Source organism: Centruroides sculpturatus, unplaced genomic scaffold (genome assembly GCF_000671375.1).
Source record: "Centruroides sculpturatus isolate CEXI.00-Female unplaced genomic scaffold, Cexi_2.0 scaffold499, whole genome shotgun sequence".
Classification (NCBI taxonomy): domain Eukaryota; kingdom Metazoa; phylum Arthropoda; class Arachnida; order Scorpiones; family Buthidae; genus Centruroides; species Centruroides sculpturatus.
This window is the reverse complement of record NW_019384801.1, coordinates 416,791-439,229: the sequence shown is the minus strand read 5'-3', so window position 1 is coordinate 439,229 and position 22,439 is coordinate 416,791. Positions and strand designations below refer to the sequence as shown.

The 22,439-nt window shown below is 33.0% G+C and overlaps 1 protein-coding gene across 1 annotated transcript in view; it reads right to left on the bottom strand.

Moving 5' to 3' along the window:
- The window catches only part of LOC111629539, a 47,062-nt gene extending 27,815 nt beyond the window's left edge, over positions 1–19,247 (bottom strand). The window contains exons 1-14 of the mRNA XM_023373456.1: positions 19,146–19,247; positions 15,412–15,768; positions 15,247–15,350; positions 15,028–15,182; positions 14,761–14,929; positions 14,551–14,698; positions 14,186–14,271; positions 12,953–12,966; positions 12,610–12,863; positions 12,444–12,547; positions 12,224–12,378; positions 11,957–12,125; positions 11,747–11,894; positions 8,157–8,278 (exon numbers count right to left, since the gene is read on the bottom strand). Of these exons, the coding sequence (XP_023229224.1) occupies positions 8,157–8,278; positions 11,747–11,894; positions 11,957–12,125; positions 12,224–12,378; positions 12,444–12,547; positions 12,610–12,863; positions 12,953–12,966; positions 14,186–14,271; positions 14,551–14,698; positions 14,761–14,929; positions 15,028–15,182; positions 15,247–15,350; positions 15,412–15,768; positions 19,146–19,181 (2,021 nt within the window). The 5' untranslated portion in view covers positions 19,182–19,247. The remainder of the gene's footprint in view (positions 1–8,156; positions 8,279–11,746; positions 11,895–11,956; positions 12,126–12,223; positions 12,379–12,443; positions 12,548–12,609; positions 12,864–12,952; positions 12,967–14,185; positions 14,272–14,550; positions 14,699–14,760; positions 14,930–15,027; positions 15,183–15,246; positions 15,351–15,411; positions 15,769–19,145) is intronic.
- Between the last annotated feature and the right edge of the window lie 3,192 nt (positions 19,248–22,439).

Sequence of the window (22,439 nt, the reverse complement as noted above, 5' to 3'; positions counted from 1 at the left end):
TATTTTTTAAATATTTAATATTTTCTTAATTAATTAAGTACAATAAGAAAAATTATTAATTAAAAATAAAACGATTTTATTATTTTTTCTCATCATACGATTTCATTACAATCGCGGAATCGAAAAAGGAAGTAGAACTGATTTTTGCATTAATGCGTTTATTGTTTTTTGAATATTTTGCCTGCGAAAATTACTTGGATATTATTTTCCTAAAAATATCGCGGAAATAAGGTAGGTTGATACAGAAACTATTTATCGCACCTGTACTGTATATGAGCTTCAAAATAAATAAATTTTATCAAACGATGAGATCAGCCGATTAATTAATTGTATCGTGTACAATATTTTACACCCCCAAGAAAAATACAGTAGGTCTAGGGTAAAATAAATTTTGTTTTGCACTTTTCATTTCGGACATTCCAACAAACTGAAATGAATTTCCTTTGTTGCTAGACTAATTTATTAACNGAGATCAGCCGATTAATTAATTGTATCGTGTACAATATTTTACACCCCCAAGAAAAATACAGTAGGTCTAGGGTAAAATAAATTTTGTTTTGCACTTTTCATTTCGGACATTCCAACAAACTGAAATGAATTTCCTTTGTTGCTAGACTAATTTATTAACACTTGCACCAAATTTCAAGGGTGGGAAAGTGCCCGGGATGGGTTCGAACGAGAGTTTAGACTAATTTATTATATTAGGAGGGGAATCGTTGTTGAGATGGGTTCTTACAATAGTTTAGAACAGACACATTCGCGACATTGGTCGCTTATTACAGGTGTTGTATGTTCTTTCGGACCAAAAATCGATGCCCGCGGTCGCGTTACACAGGGGGTCGTTTAATACAGATAACTTATACGAAGACTCTATGGATAAACTATTCCGTGCCAGAAATTTTTGCCAATTTTGACAGGTGGCCGTCGAATGCAGGTGATCGCCTAAGCAGTTTTCACTGTATATATAAAAGATTGTTTCTCTTCCTCTACATAATCTTTCTCTGATTCGATGTGTTTCCCTATAATTTTCAAGTTGCTCTTCTGTCTAATTATTTCAGTTTCGTTGATAATTTTCTCGTAGCAATTTTAGACATACTTCTCTTTCTTCCGTGGTTTTATTTCTCCCCGCCATCTTTTGCCTTTGAGATATGATTCGAGACCGCAAAAATTCTTTCTTACGCTTTGGCATTGTTTTTTTTTTTTTTATTTTTACTTTACACACTTCACTATTCACTTTTCACTCTCTACTTTTTTCTCTTATTTGTAAACTTTTACTTATGAAAAATCAACTGAAGCGTGTGCGTCACGAGTCTCCAAAAGCTATTCCCACTACTCACACACACAACGGTCCTCCACTATTCCAAAACATTTAAGATTAACATAATTACATTATAGCTAATCATACCCGTTTTCACGTAAGATAGGGAAGGGGAGGAAGGATCAAAGAAAATATTACTTTTTCTTACACAGGGGTGGGTGGGGGTCTAGAATGGCCAAAATCGCCCTTACGTAATTTATGGACTGCCCCTAAACGAAAAAATACAAAAGAAAGAAGTTAATAGCAAGACATCGCTACTGGAACTGTCTTCGATTGTATATTTTATTAAAATAATCGATAAAATATGCAAAACTTTTCACGTTTTGATGATAACAGTATTCCTTCTCATAATCAGCATTGTAATTGTATATGTGGTAGTTTACGTATCGATTACGTACGTATCTCTGTTGATATGCTTTTCAATATTTTGGATAGGCACTGATATCCAAATATATTTTTTTTACTTGACAAGAATTTATTCGAACGTAAGTTACTTTCATTTTATAGAAAATTTATAAATTTTATGTTTCCTAACCTTATAAATTGTTTAAGAAGAATTATATAATTAATATATTTGAGATGGAACGGTTTTTCACTTGCATAATGGACATTTATTTCCTTGACGATGACAACAAAATAATCGTAAATATTCTTTTATAATTAATGAATTGAATTTTTCATCTGAATTTGCATGAAAATATATCTCAACTTTATTACGAAACTCGCGTAACGAGAGTANGTGGAAACGTTGTTGAGATGGGTTCTTACAATAGTTTAGAACAGACACATTCGCGACATTGGTCGCTTATTACAGGTGTTGTATGTTCTTTCGGAACAAAAATCGATGCCCGCGGTCGCGTTACACAGGGGGTCGTTTAATACAGATAACTTATACGAAGACTCTATGGATAAACTATTCCGTGCCAGAAATTTTTGCCAATTTTGACAGGTGGCCGTCGAATGCAGGTGATCGCCTAAGCAGTTTTCACTGTATATATAAAAGATTGTTTCTCTTCCTCTACATAATCTTTCTCTGATTCGATGTGTTTCCCTATAATTTTCAAGTTGCTCTTCTGTCTAATTATTTCAGTTTCGTTGATAATTTTCTCGTAGCAATTTTAGACATACTTCTCTTTCTTCCGTGGTTTTATTTCTCCCCGCCATCTTTTGCCTTTGAGATATGATTCGAGACCGCAAAAATTCTTTCTTACGCTTTGGCATTGTTTTTTTTTTATTTTTACTTTACACACTTCACTATTCACTTTTCACTCTCTACTTTTTTCTCTTATTTGTAAACTTTTACTTATGAAAAATCAACTGAAGCGTGTGCGTCACGAGTCTCCAAAAGCTATTCCCACTACTCACACACAACGGTCCTCCACTATTCCAAAACATTTAAGATTAACATAATTACATTATAGCTAATCATACCCGTTTTCACAGAATGCAAGAATTAAGTTCGGTTTCCAGACTAATTACAGAATTTTTTCATAGGTCTAAAAATATATTCGATTTTTCGCAAATACGCAAAAAAACGCATCTGTGCCTGTAAATCTTGCACGTCGCTTTCTCTTAACACTTCAACTGTTACTTAACCACTTCCATTGTTAACACTTCCCCCGCGGGAGGAATTTCGAAAAATCTCTTCTTAGTGTACGTTCTCATGACGCACCCTAACTGTGTACCAAATTTCAACTCCTGTTTCGGCTCTGCGCTTCTTATTATTATTCGGAGTGGCTATTTCAACGGGCAATTTTGGCAACTAGAAATTGTCGACAATATCAACTTTAATATTCAAAAGAAAATTCAGAGCAGGCAAGAGCTCCTCCTTTTTTAAGTTTGGGCATTGTATAAAATATAAAACAAATTAACTTTTTATTAACAAATACACTTAATACACTTTACATAATATTCACACTTTATTTTCGATTTATATTCAGTTACTGTATTACTTTGACTACTTACACTTCACTGTTTGTTTTTATTCACTCACTGCACTACTTTGGAATTTTCACTTCTTTTCCGGTTCTTCCCTTCGTCACCGATAAGAAACCGACCATACAAAAAAGGCTTCGAATGGTCCACAATTTTCCAGAACATTTCACAACATTCGAATGTTCTGGAATGTGTCCGCAATGATTTCGGATGATCCGGGATGTTCCCAAACCTTCCAGAACATCCCGCAACATTCCGGAATGTTGTGGAATGCTCTGGAATACTCTCTAATGTTCTGGACTGTTCTAGAAATTTCTAGAGAGCGAAACTTCCAGCCCTTATATCTTCAACAACACGCCCTTCGGGTAAAATCGGGAACCTTCTACATGGATGGGGGATAGAAGGCTACCACACCATATAACTTCCTTGATCGTACCAGGGCTCGTTTTTGAGTTTTAGCGGCACGCACATTGTACATTTACCATTATTATATATATTGATTTTCATTCATTTCCTGTATTAAATTACGAAACAAAATCTGTCGATCAGTAAAGATTGTTTTGTAGTGTAAAATCACTTTTTTTTAATATCTACTAAAGTCATATAACTACGACTTCACTTAGTTCTTTTGAAAGCTTTCCTTTCATGTAGCTATTTATTCAGACTGAGGTGAAGAGGTTATTTATAGCCTCAATTGTAATTGTCAACTTATTCTCACGCCTTCATTCTTTGATCATTTTATTGGCTGAGGGATACGTTGAAAGAAGGAATTTTATTTTATAGATTCTGACAAAGTGTTATCTCAGTTTATATTTGACAAGCTTTACTTTCTAGTTGCCTTGATTGGCATACAAACAGGGTGAACTTGTCTACAGGATTACCATTACCAAATTGATTCAAAACTACTAGTGGCATGGGGGCAGAAATTTGTGGAGAACGTTCAGGAAGACTCTTTATTTTATTTCATTAGGCAAGTTTTTTACCATAATTCGAGCTGAGCCGATAGCTATTATTTGATGTGTTTGTTTGCTATTTTACGTAGATGTCCTCTCGATATGGATATAAACATTGTTAAACGTAGGCACTCGGAAGGTTTTCGATTCATTTCAGCATTTTTCTAAGAGTGACGATTTCTTCTTGCCAAATTGATTCTCTGCAATAGTTTTTGTTGGTGGATGAGAGAACAAACCGGCGATGTAAGTGCTGATTTAATGACCAAATATAATAGCTTTTAGTCGATTTATTGGCCTGAACCAGCTCTTATAATTATTTTACATTACTTTCGTAGAGCTGACAAAAACTAATCTATTTTTAATGATTTAAAATAGTACAGAATTACACCAGGACTAAAACAGCACAAGAGATTTTCGCCTAGGTTGAAAGTCCCTATCAGGGCTTGATATGAAGACGTGGTGGGTTGCAGCACCTCTTCAATATTTTCCTTTGGATTTTCGGATATGGTATTCGTTATGGCCACTGCTCAAATTTTCTTCAAAAGTATTAACAATGTCTTCCACCTCCACCAAAGCTTATCTATGCTTGTCGACATACACCGGCGATTGTTCGAATGTATAATAATATAACCAAATATTCGGGCTTTCACTGTTGTACTTTGTATATGTAGACATTCACCGGAGAATATCGACATTCTCTACTATTGACCTTTCACAGTAACATATATAAATGAGAATGTTTGTTTGTTTGCTATACACGCCTAGGCCGTTCGACTAATTTCTACTAAACTCGACAGTTACGTTTATATGCCGCTAACTTAAATAATGTGGAACACTGCAAACCAAAATATCTTTTAGATTTCTGTACATTAATTAATTTCTACCTACATTAGATTTGCTAGTGTACAAGTAGCGCCATCTATTGGCAAAAATTTAACAAATAATAAATAATAATTGCTGTTCAGTGATAATTCGATAAGACACAGAACGCGTAGTAAGGAGACTACGGTTGCACGTTAAAAGATTTTATTTAAAAATAACTTTTACATGATTAATCATTCTTACAATTCTTTTTAATATTTAATATATTATACAATGGTAAAAAGTGTAATTTTGAGAGTAAAACGAGTTTTTAAATGCTAATAAAGAAGAAAATCTTCATTAAGTCCGACCCGTATTGACACAGTAAAACTTCTTTATTTCGATACTGAAGAAAGCAAAGAAACACACCTTTAAACTCCTTGCAACTAGCTTGACTATCATTTGATAACCTGGAGCTACAGGTTGAAGCACCAGTAATGCTTTTGTGAAATATAGACCCACAAAAGATATTCATTGGGACAAGAATATTTTGTCTTGCTAGATTGAGGAATTTTTGTGTTTTGCAGTTTTATTATTATAAATAATTAATTAAATCAATAAATGCAAATGTCATCTACTAGGATCATTGTTTTTATCACTCTCTTTCAATTCCACACCCGCTGAAAAACTTGACTACACGTCGCAAGTTAATAATATAAATAATTTTTTAATGAGAAAATGTCATAACAGATGGCGCCACATACAATTTTTTAAATAAATTTACTAAAGAGTAAGGCTGTGTACACACTAGGCGTTTTTAAACGAGCGTTTAGCGGAGCGTGCGCACTGGCTCGGTTTTGAAATGGATGTGGAAGTGATTGCTTGTGTGTGGCTCCTCTATCGTCGCTATAAAAGATGACGGCATAGGCAAAGAGAATTTTGGGTGCACCCAATATTACGAGATAGACTGACGCATGAAATGTTTTCGACGTTGTATCCAAAACTAAGACAAAATAAATTCAATTTTTTAATTATTTTAGAATGTCTATAAAATCATTTGCCGACTTACTCCATATTATAAAATTAGATATTACCCAAAAGCGCGCGATCGAATATACAGCAAAATGGCGGCGTAAATCTAGAAGCGCCCGTAAAGCGCCGGGAAAACGCGCGATCGCATGTACGNTTTCTACGAAACTCGGCGGTTACGTTTGTATACCCCTAACTTAAATAATGTGGTACACCACAAACCAAAATATCTTTTAGATTTCTGTAAATTAATTAATTTCCACCTACATTAGATTTGCTAGTTTACAGTAGCGCCATCTATTAGCAAAAATTTAACAAATAAAAAATAATAATTGCTGTTCAGTGATAATCCGACACAGAACGCGTAGAAAGAAGACTACGGTGTACGTTAAAAGATTTTATTTAAAAATAACTTTTACATGAATAATCATTCTTACAATTTTTTTTAATATTTAATTTATTATACAATGGAAAAAGTGTAATTTTGAGTGTAGGACGAGTGCTACTGAAAAAGAATGCTAATAAAAAAGAAAATCTTCATTAAGTCCGACCTGTCTCGACACAGTAAAACTTCATTATTTTGATACTGAAGAAAGCAAAGAAGCACATCTTTAAACTCCTTGCAACTAGCTTGACTATCATTTGATAACCTGGAGCTACAGGTTGGAGCACCGGTAATGTTTTTGTGAAATATAGACCCAGAAACGTTATTCAATGGGACAAGAATATTTTATTTTTGTCCTACTAGTTTGAGGAATTTTTTGTGTTTTGCAGTTCTATTATTAAAAATAGTTAATTAAATCAGTAAATTCAGATGTCAGCTACTAAGATCATTGTTTTTATCACTCTCTCTCAATTCCACATCCGCTGAAAAACTTGACTAATTGTCGGAAGTTAATAATATAAATAATTTTTTATGAGAAAGTTTCATAACAGGTGGCGCCACATACAACTTTTTTATAAATTTACTAAAGAGTAAATAAATTGTATTTAACTTATTAAATTTCAGTTTTATGTAATTTTAAATAGATTTTCTATTACGTATGTGTAATTTAAAACAATTATAAACAATAATTTAGATATACAGTACACATTTATATATATCATCCATTTATATTCCTCTATATATAAAACTTCTGCACTTTTTAATATAGAAGAAATTATCAACAACACTACAGATGTAAAAATGTTGTATATAATCTGAAACTTTTGTGTAACTATAAGATTCTATTTATTCCTGATTTTAAGAATGAATATCAGTATCAAGAGTGCAGTATAAATTTAAAGTACTGAATACAATTAAACCATTTAAAACAGTGAAAATGCAACTTGTAAATTTTTATTTTCCTTTATTTTTTTAATGTTTTCTTCTTCTGGATAAATAATAGCTGTTATTTTCTTTAATTATTCTTCAATATGTAATGTATTATTTAACACAGTTGAAGATTCCTCCTTAGCACTTTTTTTACTGTAGCTGAAATATTTTTTAAAAATATACTTTATTTTCACTTAAAATATAAAAATATTATTTTAGCATCTGAAAATAAAACAAATATAGTCGTGTAATTTGTTTATTATTTAATTTTTTAGTATTATTTTCGTATAATTATTGAATTAGAGTAATGCATAAAAGGCAGCATCATAAAAATACATCATTAAAAATGATAAAAGAACAAAATTGCACTTTTCTACTCATTCATATTTGTTTAATAAATTTAAATTTTATGATTAAGTATATTTAAAATTGTAATTCGTACGGAAGGAAGCAATAAATGCATTATTTTCCACATATATATATATACACTACAGTCGCCAAATGCAAGCTCTTCTAGATCTTCACTACTACCCCAGTATACTCTTAGGATTTCTTTTATAAGCCCACACTATTTATACACACGTAATACTTTCGAATGTTTTCTCGGTGTTCTGTAGTGTAATGTACTGTACAGTGCGTGAACAGTTCATGAATGTTTTATACGTCGAACGTACTCATCTGCATGTCACTGCTTAGACTTGTACGAAAACATACAATACAGTACACAAGGTTCTCTGCAGCTTTAATATTACTAAGAGAATTTTAAATAATTTCATTACTTGTTTAAAAATATATTATTACTTACTGCTGGATGGTGTCTTTCAAACGTGTATTTTTTGTTTCCGGTAAAGGAATAACACTGAATCCTGTTATAATCATCAACACTCCTATGATAATAAAAGGGAGTTTCCAATCGACCTTGACACTCTGGTAAGATTATTAAGTAAGACATTATTAACTATAATAATTTATTAAATTATAAAATAAAGACAGGATGCATACCAGATCTTTCATAAAAGGAGCGAGAATAATACCAAATCTTGAAAAAGTAGAACACAACCCTAAACCAACACTACGTACTACGGTCGGAAATAACTCTATGGTAAATCCAGTTAGTGTGGCAGATGCAATCGACGTAAAGAATCTGCACGACACGATTAAAACAACACTCAACCATGGGTAATCTAGTACAAAAAATTATAATTTTTAGTAACATCAGTAACAAAATAATTGATATCATTATTTTGTCAGTTATAATTAAAATAAACAAACTGTCTTATATAAGTGAAAACTGAGGGTTTCACTTATATAATGCTGTTTGTTTCTTCTAATTAAACTGACAAAATATAATAAAATATAATAACGAGAAAAGAATAAAGTTGTTCCACCAGCAATATCAGTGTTGAGAGACAAGGCATACAAATTGAATTTTATAATTAAAGTTAGTATTGTTACACTACCATAACTAGAAAAGTAGTATTCAATAACTTTACCTTGAGGGACGGCGATGATGAGTAATGATATAATACCATTAAGTGTGCACAGAAATATCTCTATTCGTTTCCTGTTAAATCGATGCAGAATAACATACAATACTCCACAAGCAATGTAATTTAATAGGCCAAATAAAGAGAAAAGAATAAAGATGTTTCCTCCAGCGATATCAGGGTTGAGAGACAAGACATACAAATTGAATTTTATAATCAACCTGAAAATTAAGTTAATATATTAACACTTTTTAAATATTTCTATTGGTGTTTGTATATAATTAATTAATTTTAACATTAGGGATTAGATCGATGAGATAACAATATAACAGAAGAGAGTCCTGTCAACGAAGATGACACCTAAGAGGACTTTCTATGGGGAACTACCTAAAATATTGTAACAAACACAGTTTACTGACTGGAATTATTACAAATAGCAAAATGCACTGTGTATGGGGTAAATGTATACATAGAGCACTCTTATTTCTTATAATTCCAGTCAGTAAACTGTGTTTATTACAATNAAAGTTAGTATTCTTACACTACCATAACAAGGAAAGTAGTATTCAATAACTTTACCTTGAGGGACGGCGATGATGAGTAATGATAAAATACCATTAAGTATGCACAGAAATATCTCGATTCGTTTCCTGTTAAATCGATGCAGAATAACGTACAAAACTCCACAAGCGATGTAATTTAATAGGCCAAATAAAGAGAAAAGAATAAAGATGTTTCCTCCAGCGATATCAGGGTTGAGAGACAAGACATACAAATTGAATTTTATAATCAACCTGAAAATTAAGTTTATAACTTAACACTTTTTAAATATTTCTATTGGTGTTTGTATATAATTAATTAATTTTAACATTAGGGATTAAATCGATGAGGTAGCAATATAACAGAAGAGTGCCCTGTCAACGAAGATGACACCTGAGAGGAATTGAATTTTATAATCAACCTGAAAATTAAGTTTATAACTTAACACTTTTTAAATATTTCTATTGGTGTTTGTATATAATTAATTAATTTTAACATTAGGGATTAAATCGATGAGGTAGCAATATAACAGAAGAGTGCCCTGTCAACGAAGATGACACCTGAGAGGACTTTCTATGAGAAATACCTAAAATATTGTAACAAACACGATTTACTGACTGGAATTATTACAAATAGCAAAATGCACTGTGTATGGGGTAAATGTGTACATAGTGCACTATTATTTCTAATAATTCAAGTCAGTAAACTGTGTTTATTACAATATTTCAGATATTTATTGTGTTTAATATTAGATGTCTAATCTTCAATNACACAAGGTTCTCTGCAGCTTTAATATTACTAAGAGAATTTTAAATAATTTCATTACTTGTTTAAAAATATATTATTACTTACTGCTGGATGGTGTCTTTCAAACGTGTATTTTTTGTTTCCGGTAAAGGAATAACACTGAATCCTGTTATAATCATCAAGACTCCTACGATAATAAAAGGGAGTTTCCAATCGACCTTGACACTCTGGTAAGATTATTAAATAAGACATTATTAACTAGAATAATTTATTAAATTATGAAATAAAGATAGGATGCATACCAGATCTTTCATAAAAGGAGCGAGAATAATTCCAAATCTTGAAAAGGTAGAACACAACCCTAAACCAACACTACGTACTACGGTCGGAAATAACTCTATGGTAAATCCAGTTAGTGTGGCAGCTGCAATCGACGTGAAGAATCTGCACGACACGATGAAAACAACACTCAGCCATGGGTAATCTAGTGTAAACAATTAAAATTTTTAGTCACATCAGTAACAAAATACAGTGGAACCTCGGTATACGACCTTAATCCGTTCCTGGTGTTTGGACTTATACCGAATAGGACGTATACCAAACCAACCTTTTCCATAAGAAATAATTTTAAAAATGATTAATCCGTTCTCATGTAAAAAAATTGGCTGGCTTTAAACACCTCGCTTTCCTGGCTAGNCGATAATAAACTCAACTTACTAGCCTAAAATCTCCGTAGCGTGTTGCCAGGCGGCAGAAAGCATATATATAATTATAATAAAGTTACAATAAATTAAGTTAATATATAATTATATATACAGTACCTAATTTATATATAATTAATATATAATTATATGTACAGTACCTAATTTATATATAATTTATATATAATACTAAACAGACGATAGCAAACTCAATTTAGCCGCTCCGTAGCGTGGCGCAGGCTCGGAGGTAAGTAGTTCGGCTGCTCATCCACTATTGGTCCAGACTCTATTAATCTTCTCGCGAAACGATGTTATAGGAGGTACGTTATACGAAAGTTTCTACAATTATTTCGCTACGTTATAGGAATTGTCGTTATAGGAACGTACGTTATAGGGGGGTCGACTGTATTTCGTATTAGTTAAAATGGTATAATTTGTCAAATTGTATAAATCTAATAATTATTCAAATATTTGCATTTATAAAATCAACAAATATTAATCCAAATCTTCAACATACGAGTATATGAAAAGATACAATGAAAAACACTAGCTTACCACATGATAGGAGTGATAAACGTTATTTTCCTTAGTCCTCGTTTTTTGAATAGGTCTAAGAAATTCCGTCTGACTTTCTTATCGCCCTGTCAAATTTTATAATGAATGAAATTAATATAATTACAGTAATATGCAGTGGGTGAGATTATTAATTACTTTATTAAAGCATGTTTCTGCGATTAACAGATTTAAAAGTTATAGTATATATCATTGAATCACTTTATAACTAGCAATTCTCATTATATTTCCAAGTCTTTGTGTTGGTGAAAATTTATAAAATTATAGAACTTCAAAAATTTTGTTTTCTGTAGTATATAGATTAGGTTTTTTATTGTAACTATTCTTCGATATGCAATTGGATTTACCAATTTAATTTTAAAGTGTAGTTCTGAAACAATTTCAGTTAAGCCGACAATCTGTATTTTATTTGTCCTCATTATTCGTTCTATGACTTCTTCAGCTTTATGCAGTTTTCCTTGGGCTAGCAACCACCTTGGAGACTCTGGAATAAATCTAAAAAAATAGAAATTAAACAATACGAATAAAATACGTGTAATATATGTTAATACATTTACCTAGTAAGCAGTAGCAGTATAAAGGGAGGCAACGAGCAATATAATTGAATGTAAAACCAGTCCTTCAATAACCAAGATACTCCTACCAGCGTGAGCATTCCAGTGGTATAAGACAAACCGGCAACAACAAATACATTTTCACGATAATTCGGTCCAACCACTTCTAATACTAAATAAAAATTGTATTCAGCAATATACTAATATACTTTACTATAGGCGTTAAATATAATGTTCTAGATTATATGAAAAAATAAATGTATAACCTACCATATACAAAATAAGCGAGACCATAAGCATTTTTTCCCACTGCTGTAAGGAATCGACACGCAGTGAACATCCAATAGAATGGCGAGATGGTGCACAGCAATCCAGATAAAATGTGAAGGATAATGCCGAAAATGATTACCGGTCGTCTTCCATATCTGTAAAATTCGGCGTATATAAATTATCGTTGGTTAATAAAACGAAGTAAAAAATACGTCAGTACCTATCAGAAAGCTGACCAATGATAAGAGCGGATACAAATAGTCCCATGAAGTAAGAAGATCCGGCGAACGAAGCCATCCAGTAATCATCGCAAACTAAATTCCACTACAAAATAATAATAAATCGATCAATTTTTAGAATGCAATTCTTTAAAGATATTTTTTTACCTTTTCGATGATGCTTGATTTAAACACTGAATGATCGTATTCACACGAAGAGCACGGAATCGACGACAAATTCACATCTTTCGTATCAAGTTCATAAACTTGGCATTGGCTATGCACAATTTTACCTTTCTTTATTTCTGTGGGAGCGCTGATATTTTTCCATTCTTCTACCGATAAGTTAAAGTATTTTGGAGGTCTCGCGCACCAATAATCGATCCTGGGTGCTAAGAAAGTCCAATTCATGTTGTTTATCGCTGATGTAAAACAAATACAGATCAAAATAAAAAATAATGTCTTTTGCCATTTTCTAAATCCCCCGATAAGATCTATAAAATCTTCGTACTTCTTCGTTTCCGGCTAAAATATTCAAGTTGAAACACAATATAAGATTAATTTAATCATTATTAATACAAAATTATACTAAACATAAATATACAATATTTAAAAATAAAGATTAGCGAACCGTGTCTGTTTCCATACCATAATAGGCTGAGTAGAGCAAGATGGCCATTTTGCCTAATTTTTCGCCTTCTACGCCGTTTTAACTGCACAGTGTATATACGTCAGGATATAGCAACACGGTGGGTAAACTCTGAATGCTTCAATCAGACCGACAGATATCTCGTTATAGAACCGTGTCTATATCCATACCGTTGATAGGCAAGCAGTAGAGGTCTATCATTAGCACCCCATCGTCGGCTTTGCTTGTATTGATTTGAAGAAGAAAAACGTGGTCTACTAAGAAGTGGCAATGTATCGCCTTTAGCAACGAATCTCGGTCCTGTTTGGGAATGGATAGTAACTTGCTGCAGCATGGAAGACCACTGGTGAGCAGCAATCATTCCTTTACTGTTCAGCGGCATACTCCTCCCATTTCTGCCTCGCTGGTTTGTACGACCATCTCATATGGCAATCTGTCTCCTGTTGTACTTGTGCAAGGAAGATTGACAACACAGCAGACTGTTCAGGAAATAACTTCACCTTTATATATTACCTTTCGTGTCAGAGATACTCGTACAAACAGCGATTTTCCAGCAAAATAATTGTCGGTGGCATACAGACAGCTGGTGTTTCTTATGGACGTGTACTTTATGTTGCCACACTTCCTTGAAGTGACTGATTTTCATATTTGTCGCCTATCTAGCATTCGTGAGACCAGATAAAAAGCCAGTTGTGCCCATCCACAAGTGTGAAGGATCTGAAGCGACAGTTGCAACGTCTTTGGCCAATCTGTCACTTCAGATCAGAATAGACANGCAGGCTCGGAGGTAAGTAGTTCGGCTGCTCATCCACTATTGGTCCAGACTCTATTAATCTTCTCGCGAAACGATGTTATAGGAGGTACGTTATACGAAAGTTTCTACAATTATTTCGCTACGTTATAGGAATTGTCGTTATAGGAACGTACGTTATAGGGGGGTCGACTGTATTTCGTATTAGTTAAAATGGTATAATTTGTCAAATTGTATAAATCTAATAATTATTCAAATATTTGCATTTATAAAATCAACAAATATTAATCCAAATCTTCAACATACGAGTATATGAAAAGATACAATGAAAAACACTAGCTTACCACATGATAGGAGTGATAAACGTTATTTTCCTTAGTCCTCGTTTTTTGAATAGGTCTAAGAAATTCCGTCTGACTTTCTTATCGCCCTGTCAAATTTTATAATGAATGAAATTAATATAATTACAGTAATATGCAGTGGGTGAGATTATTAATTACTTTATTAAAGCATGTTTCTGCGATTAACAGATTTAAAAGTTATAGTATATATCATTGAATCACTTTATAACTAGCAATTCTCATTATATTTCCAAGTCTTTGTGTTGGTGAAAATTTATAAAATTATAGAACTTCAAAAATTTTGCTTTATGTAGTATATAGACTAGGTTATCTATTGTAACTATTCTTCGATATGTAATTGAATTTACCAATTTAATTTTAAAATGTAGTTCTGAAATAATTTCAGTTAAGCCGACAATCTGTATTTTATTTGTCCTCATTATTCGTTCTATGACTTCTTCAGCTTTATGCAGTTTTCCTTGGGCTAGCAACCACCTTGGAGACTCTGGAATAAATCTAAAAAAATAGAAATTAAACAATACGAATAAAATACGTGTAATATATGTTAATACATTTACCTAGTAAGCAGTAGCAGTATAAAGGGAGGCAACGAGCAATATAATTGAATGTAAAACCAGTCCTTCAATAACCAAGATACTCCTACCAGCGTGAGCATTCCAGTGGTATAAGACAAACCGGCAACAACAAATACATTTTCACGATAATTCGGTCCAACCACTTCTAATACTAAATAAAAATTGTATTCAGCAATATACTAATATACTTTACTATAGGCGTTAAATATAATGTTCTAGACTATATGGAAAAATAAATGTATAACCTACCATATACAAAATAAGCAAGACCATAAGCATTTTTTCCCACTGCTATAAGGAATCGACACACAGTGAACATCCAATAGAATGGCGAGATGGTGCACAACAATCCAGATAAAATATGAAGGATAATGCCGAAAATGATTACCGGTCGTCTTCCATATCTGTAAAATTCGGCGTATATAAATTATCGTTGATTAATAAACGAAGCGAAAAATACGTCAGTACCTATCAGAAAGGTGACCAATGATAATAGCGGATACAAATAGTCCCATGAAGTAAGAAGATCCGGCGAAAGAAGCCATCCAGTAATCATCGCAAACTAAATTCCACTACAAAATAATAATAAATCGATCAATTTTTAGAATGCATTTCTTTATAGATATTTTTTACCTTTTCGATGATGCTTGATTTAAACACTGAATGATCGTATTCCCACGAAGAGCACGGAATCGTCGACAAATTCTCATTTTTCGTATCAAGTTCGTAAACTTGGCATTGGCTATGCACAATTTTACCTTTTTTTATTTCTGTGGGAGCGCTGATGTTTTTCCATTCTTCTACCGATAAGTTAAAGTATTTTGGAGGTCTCGCGCACCAATAATCGATCCTGGGTGCTAAGAAAGTCCAATTCATGTTGTTTATCGCTGATGTAAAACAAATACAGATCAAAATAAAAAATAATGTCTTTTGCCATTTTCTAAATCCCCCGATAAGATCTATAAAATCTTCGTACTTCTTCGTTTCCGGCTAAAATATTCAAGTTGAAACACAATATAAGATTAATTTAATCATTATTAATACAAAATTATACTAAACATAAATATACAATATTTAAAAATAAAGATTAGCGAACCGTGTCTGTTTCCATACCATAATAGGCTGAGTAGAGCAAGATGGCCATTTTGCCTAATTTTTCGCCTTCTACGCCGTTTTAACTGCACAGTGTATATACGTCAGGATAAAGCAACACGGTGGGTAAACTCTGAATGCTTCAATCAGACCGACAGATATCTCGTTATAGAACCGTGTCTATATCCATACCGTTGATAGGCAAGCAGTAGAGGTCTATCATTAGCACCCCATCGTCGGCTTTGCTTGTATTGATTTGAAGAAGAAAAACGTGGTCTACTAAGAAGTGGCAATGTATCGCCTTTAGCAACGAATCTCGGTCCTGTTTGGGAATGGATAGTAACTTGCTGCAGCATGGAAGACCACTGGTGAGCAGCAATCATTCCTTTACTGTTCAGCGGCATACTCCTCCCATTTCTGCCTCGCTGGTTTGTACGACCATCTCATATGGCAATCTGTCTCCTGTTGTACTTGTGCAAGGAAGATTGACAACACAGCAGACTGTTCAGGAAATAACTTCACCTTTATATATTACCTTTCGTGTCAGAGATACTCGTACAAACAGCGATTTTCCAGCAAAATAATTGTCGGTGGCATACAGACAGCTGGTGTTTCTTATGGACGTGTACTTTATGTTGCCACACTTCCTTGAAGTGACTGATTTTCATATTTTTCGCCTATCTAGCATTCGTGAGACCAGATAAAAAGCCAGTTGTGCCCATCCACAAGTGTGAAGGATCTGAAGCGACAGTTGCAACGTCTTTGGCCAATCTGTCACTTCAGATCAGAATAGACATAAGAGGAGTTCCTACCTCGTATTTTTTATTCACAGGAAATTTTCTCTTTGCTGTGATATTATAATGACTGATTCGACATTATATTGGTACTAATAAAAATTACATTCAATTCCAATGCCTCTTGGAGAATAAGTTTTTTGCCACAAATGAAATTTGAAAATATAGCAGAGTCTGAATAATCCGAGTATTCCTTGCATAGAGAGATGCGAATAAGTGAGATTATATAGAGACCTAATGAAACGAGTGACGAAAAAGAAATTCAACCCTTGGGCGATCTGCCAACGGAAAGTGCCTCCTAGAAGCACTTTTAATGGGAAATTGACCTTTTTTTGGCATTGAAAACCTGAAGAAACACAGGAAAACTTTATGGCTCCGTTGATGAGGTGTGAATCCGCGACTAACTAACAGTGTTCAATGGTTCTATCCACTCAGTTACTGATGGGAGATTCTTCTTGGAGATATGCTAGTTTTATTATAAAAGTCTAGTATTTTTAAAGTCTGTGCGAGTTAAATCTTTTTTCAGAGGCTTTAGAAATAAATAAACTTAAAATTTGTTAAAACTTAAAAAACTGACCGCCCTCAGATTTTTAGTCTTGGCTTCAGGACACCTCGGAATGTCGAGAACTGCAAAAAAAATTGAGTATTTTTTCTGTATGTACGGATGTTAGTGTGTGTGGTGGGGGCACGGTTGCTTTTTATCGAAAATATTTGAAATTTTGCAGGGACGTTTGAGTTTTAGGGGTATCGTTGCTATTTAATCTTGGTGAGGTCGATGGGGTGGAGAGATAGAGGAGGTCGTGCTTATCTCCAGTAGGGTAAGACTTAATCACTATTTTACTCGTTATTAGCCTCGAAATTAAGCTTTTTGCCGTTTTATAATAGTTAAAACTATAAAAAGCTTTTAAAATAAAATATGAAAACAGATGGCACCGCGAAATGTTACCAGGAAAGTTGAGCAACTCATTACTGGATTTTTTATTACAGTAGAGCGTCGTTTATCTGAAAGTCGGTAAATTCTAGTCGGTAAATTTAAATTTTCACTAGTGCTGTGGCGCTGCAATCTTTGGCTATATTTTGGGCTACTCCAATAGTTTTTTGTTGATATGTGTGTTTTAGCTGGCAGCACTGGCACTTTTGTGTGGTGTTTTCCTGAGGACTGTGTATCCTGCTGAATCGAACGTTTTTGATACTAGATCAACTTCCAAAATATATTTTTTTTGGTTTTTATATTTTTCAATATATTTTTTTATTTGTACAAAATAAAAAAATAATTTTTAACGATACAATAGTCACGATTATTATTTTAGAAAGTTTTCGTTAGGCTTAACATCGACGAAAATTCAACGCTAAGCGACACGCAACGGTGAAAAATTTCAACATGAAATAGGTTAATATATTTTTTCGTACTTAATCGGTTATCCGAAAAATCAGTTATCCGAACAACCCCAGTCCCCAATTGATTCGGGTAAACCACACTGTACTGTATAATAAAAAATGAATGCTTTGTTATTAATCTCTTATTTACATTACGTTATTATACACTATTCTGAAATAAAAATTGTATTTCAGATATAGAGTTTGTTTTCGAGGATTCCTTTCAGATTATCGGAAATATTTTGGCTGGTTTTAGAGGGAACGTTCGTTTGTCGGCTGCCAGGGTGTAAGGAATGTTTAATTTCATTTTGTTCTGATTATACTTTTTAGATCGTCCTCCGAGATAACCCCCAGAAAAATATGTTAATTACACCACTATGTATAAATGACGCAATAATTGTAAGTTTAACTGTTTATTAAAATTAATGGTTAAAGTATATTTTGTGTCTTAAAAACATTAATAATACACAAATATATTGTAATGGCAAAAACGCAATTAGTACGACTCGTAATGTTTCATTTACAACAGTAAAACGATCGTTTATATTAACACAGTAGCCTAAACATAAAATGAAACGTACAAGTGTAATATATCAGAGAAAAAATCGCAATTTCTATTTAGTGCAATTGTTTCGAAACGTCGTCTCATGCCGTAATTCTGAATTGTCAGGAATCTTCCTTTCGAATCTGAACCTGATTTATATTTAAGTGGAATCTTTGTTGCTCTAGTTGCGATTTTCTCATTTGGTCCACTAGTTTCGGCCAGGATCGCGAAGTTTGAGGGTCCGAAAATAATTTTTGGGACGTTTCTTTTGACTCTGTTCTCGATCCTCTAAATATTGATACCTATAAATCTGGTTTATTTTATGTGCACATGATTTGGGCACTAAGTACTCTGTGTCAAATTGCAACTCCTGACGTTTACTCCTTCATACCTCTAACGTCTGCAGCAGCGCGAGTTTAGAGAGGAGACATAGTCTCGTCAATAATTCACAAAGGAATTAGTAAAAATTAAAAAAATTATCACCAATAATATTCGAGACACGTTTGAATTATAGGTTAGTTTAACATTATCGATAATATTAGCACAAATTCACATCTCACCTGTAATTCACTGGTTTCTGTGTCTTTACCATTCATTGTAAAGACTCCACAACGTTACCGTCACGTCGATTATATAAGTAAACTATCTAGGTATTTCTCCAATTACTTAATTAAGTAAAAAGAATAATTTCTCGAAGATTTTAACATCTCAGCCAATAGAAGAAAAGAATATAATATTGAAGAATATATACAATGTCATGTAAATTTTATTCACAATATCCGGTTAAAAATATGCATTTATGTCGCACAATCATCGCATCAACGATATAGTAATAATTGAGAAATTGTGATTAAAACAATATACAACCTCAGAATATTATCTAAAATATTCAAAAATAAAATTAAAATTTTAATTTAAATGTATAGAATTTTTGTCTCGAATTTTTGCACTGTTTACTACAGCAATACATACATTATTTAGTATTAAAAAATTGTATGGAATACAACTACTGTATACATTTTGCAATAGTTGTACGTGTGACAGTATCAATAATTATATGTATAAAATTTTTCATGCAACGTTGCACTTGGCCTATTTTATTACTATTGTTTCGTCTTATTCTTAGTTTCTAGTTGACAGTTTCTTTAATTGTAGTTTTTGCTTTCTTGATAGTTTCCGCTTATGTTTCGGTATTTAAAATTTATATAATTTTTATAATATATTTATACTCTATATTTATTTCAATGCAGATTACGAAATTCGATTTTATAAAAGAAATTTATTTAAATTATCCTATTTTGTAATCAATTGTTTAAGTCATTCTACGTCAAATGTACAAAATCTTCTCGTTCGACTCCCTGTGATTTTGTTCAAACTCCACATATATATATACTTATGTAATAATATTATATAAGTATTTATATTCGTATTTATATAAAAACTAGCTGCAAGGACCCGCTTCGCTGGGCAAAAAGTAACGATAGTGAAGATTAAGATAATTACATTATAGCTAATCTTACCCGTTGTCACAGAATGCAAGAATTAGGTCCCCTGTTTCCAGTCTAATTAGAGACCAGGTCCCGATTCGATTTCTGAACGTCTCCTGTTCACGTCAAGTCAAACGAACTATTTTCAAAGTTTCTGGAACGTTTACAATCGTTCTGTAATCGAACCAATATTCGAATTTTATGTTCGAATTTAATTTGAACAAATTCGAACAAAACATTCGAAATAGAAAGCCACTTTCAACCACTTTCAGCCTCATATTTCCCGCACCCTTATAGCTATCGAGACGCAACCACTCCACTTTTTTTCACTTGGATATCACTCCACTCTTTTTCACTCATATTTCCCGCACCCTTATATTTCCCGCCTCATATTTCCCGCACCCTTATAGCTATCGAGACGCAACCACTCCACTCTTTTTCACTTGGATATCACTCCACTCTTGGATATCACTCCACTCTTTTTCACGTGCACATTACATCGCACGAATAGTCAAATTTTTTCTCCTGTTGTTTCTCGTCGAAGCGAACGTTTTCAAATTTGGGATCTTTATTTCTGAATTTGGCTTTGTTAGTTACATTTGTTATTTCTTGCGAAAGTTTACCACAATATTATACGCGACCCCCTTTATCTCTCCACCACATAGATCATTAGCCATCAAAATTTAATAGCATCAATCCCCTAATACACAAACCTTCCTGAAAAAAATAACAGAAATTTTCGCAAAAAGCTCGAGAATTATTAAACTTCAAAGAGAGTGAACAAAATCGAGCCACACACAAACACATATACACACACTAACGTCAATACATACAAAAATTACACTCGAACTTTTTGCATTTCTCGACATTTCAAGATCCCCTGAGTTAAAAAGTGCAAAAATCTTGGTAGGGAATTTTTTTGACCTTTTGACATACTTTTCCTCTATTACGTGTATTGTATATGTAACAGAGCCAGGAAAGTAAAAAGCACAGTATAAGGCCTAAATTTATATTTTAGATATTTACTTAATGCATTAATGTGCTGTAGGATGTGAGAAATAACATTTTTTAAAACTATATTTCAGTTTTCTGAATAAAAAATATTTTATTTTACGAATAAGCCTTGAAATTTGAGTTATTTCTATAATATTTAACATATTGGAAATCATCATAATTTGAATGTACTTTGCTGTAAATGCAAATAATGATGATTCCAGTATTTTAAATATTAAAACAATCATTTGAAGTGAAAAAAATTCCAAATGTTATGATAAATGAAGTATTGTACACGGCCTATTTTCAATAAATCGATAGTTAGATAGGAAAATTTCATATAAATTTCATAAATCAGACAACCTTCATTACAGTTCCATGCTCGTTGTTAATTATTTTCAGTTTTTAATTTTATTAATTTACAACGACAGGGTTTTTTAAATAGCAAATAAAAGTTACTGCGGTTGGAACAAACTTCTAAATATAACACATGAAAATGTACTTGTATACATTTAAAAAATCCCTAAATTTGAAGTTCAGTCAAAACGGGCATATAAAAAGGTTCAATATAAATTTTGTTTTGTCAATTACGAGGAACATATTTGTACACTGTAGAAAAGTACATTTGAGTTTGTAGACACTCCTCAAATGGCTGAGAAGTTAAGGTAGCAGCTTACCACGCTGTGCGCGATCGGATCTGGAACGGACGAAAAGCCTCATAAATTTTTTTGGGGTGGTCCATCCGGATACGTCGGATATCGTTCCTCACCACCCTAATGGGCTTACAAAAGCCTCATAGTGCAAAACTAGGAAGAAAAGAGTTAACCCCTTTCTCTCCCCTGCGGGGAAATTTTTCGAAAAATCCCTTTTTAGCGTACATTGTCATGACGTACCCTAACTGTGTACCAAATTTTAACTTTCGACTTTTAACCATTTCGACGCTGCGCTTATTTTTATAATAATTAACTTATCTCGATTAGATATAAAAATTGCTCTCGTCTTCCCACCGAAAACATTATTTTGAAACATCTATGTGAGGGACGAACAGACCCACAATAAAGTGTTATTTTAAATTTTAAGTATTGGAAACTTTAATCGGTTAAATTCGAACGTTTTATCGAGTTAGGCTAAAAGCCATAAAAATTATTTCCCACGGGGCTTGTTCCTTGTTGAGTCGGATCAAGTTAGTCAGGGATGTGTCACCAGGAACTTTGAATGGAAAAGACATATTGGACGGGCGACCGTTAAAGGCCATCACCTGACCTCATGGAAAAAACCCAAGAGGAATGAAAAAGGAAAAAAGAAAAACCGACCCCGAAGTCAGTCGTCATCCGAAGTCCCTCTACAAAAGTCGTCATCCGAAGTCCCTCTGCA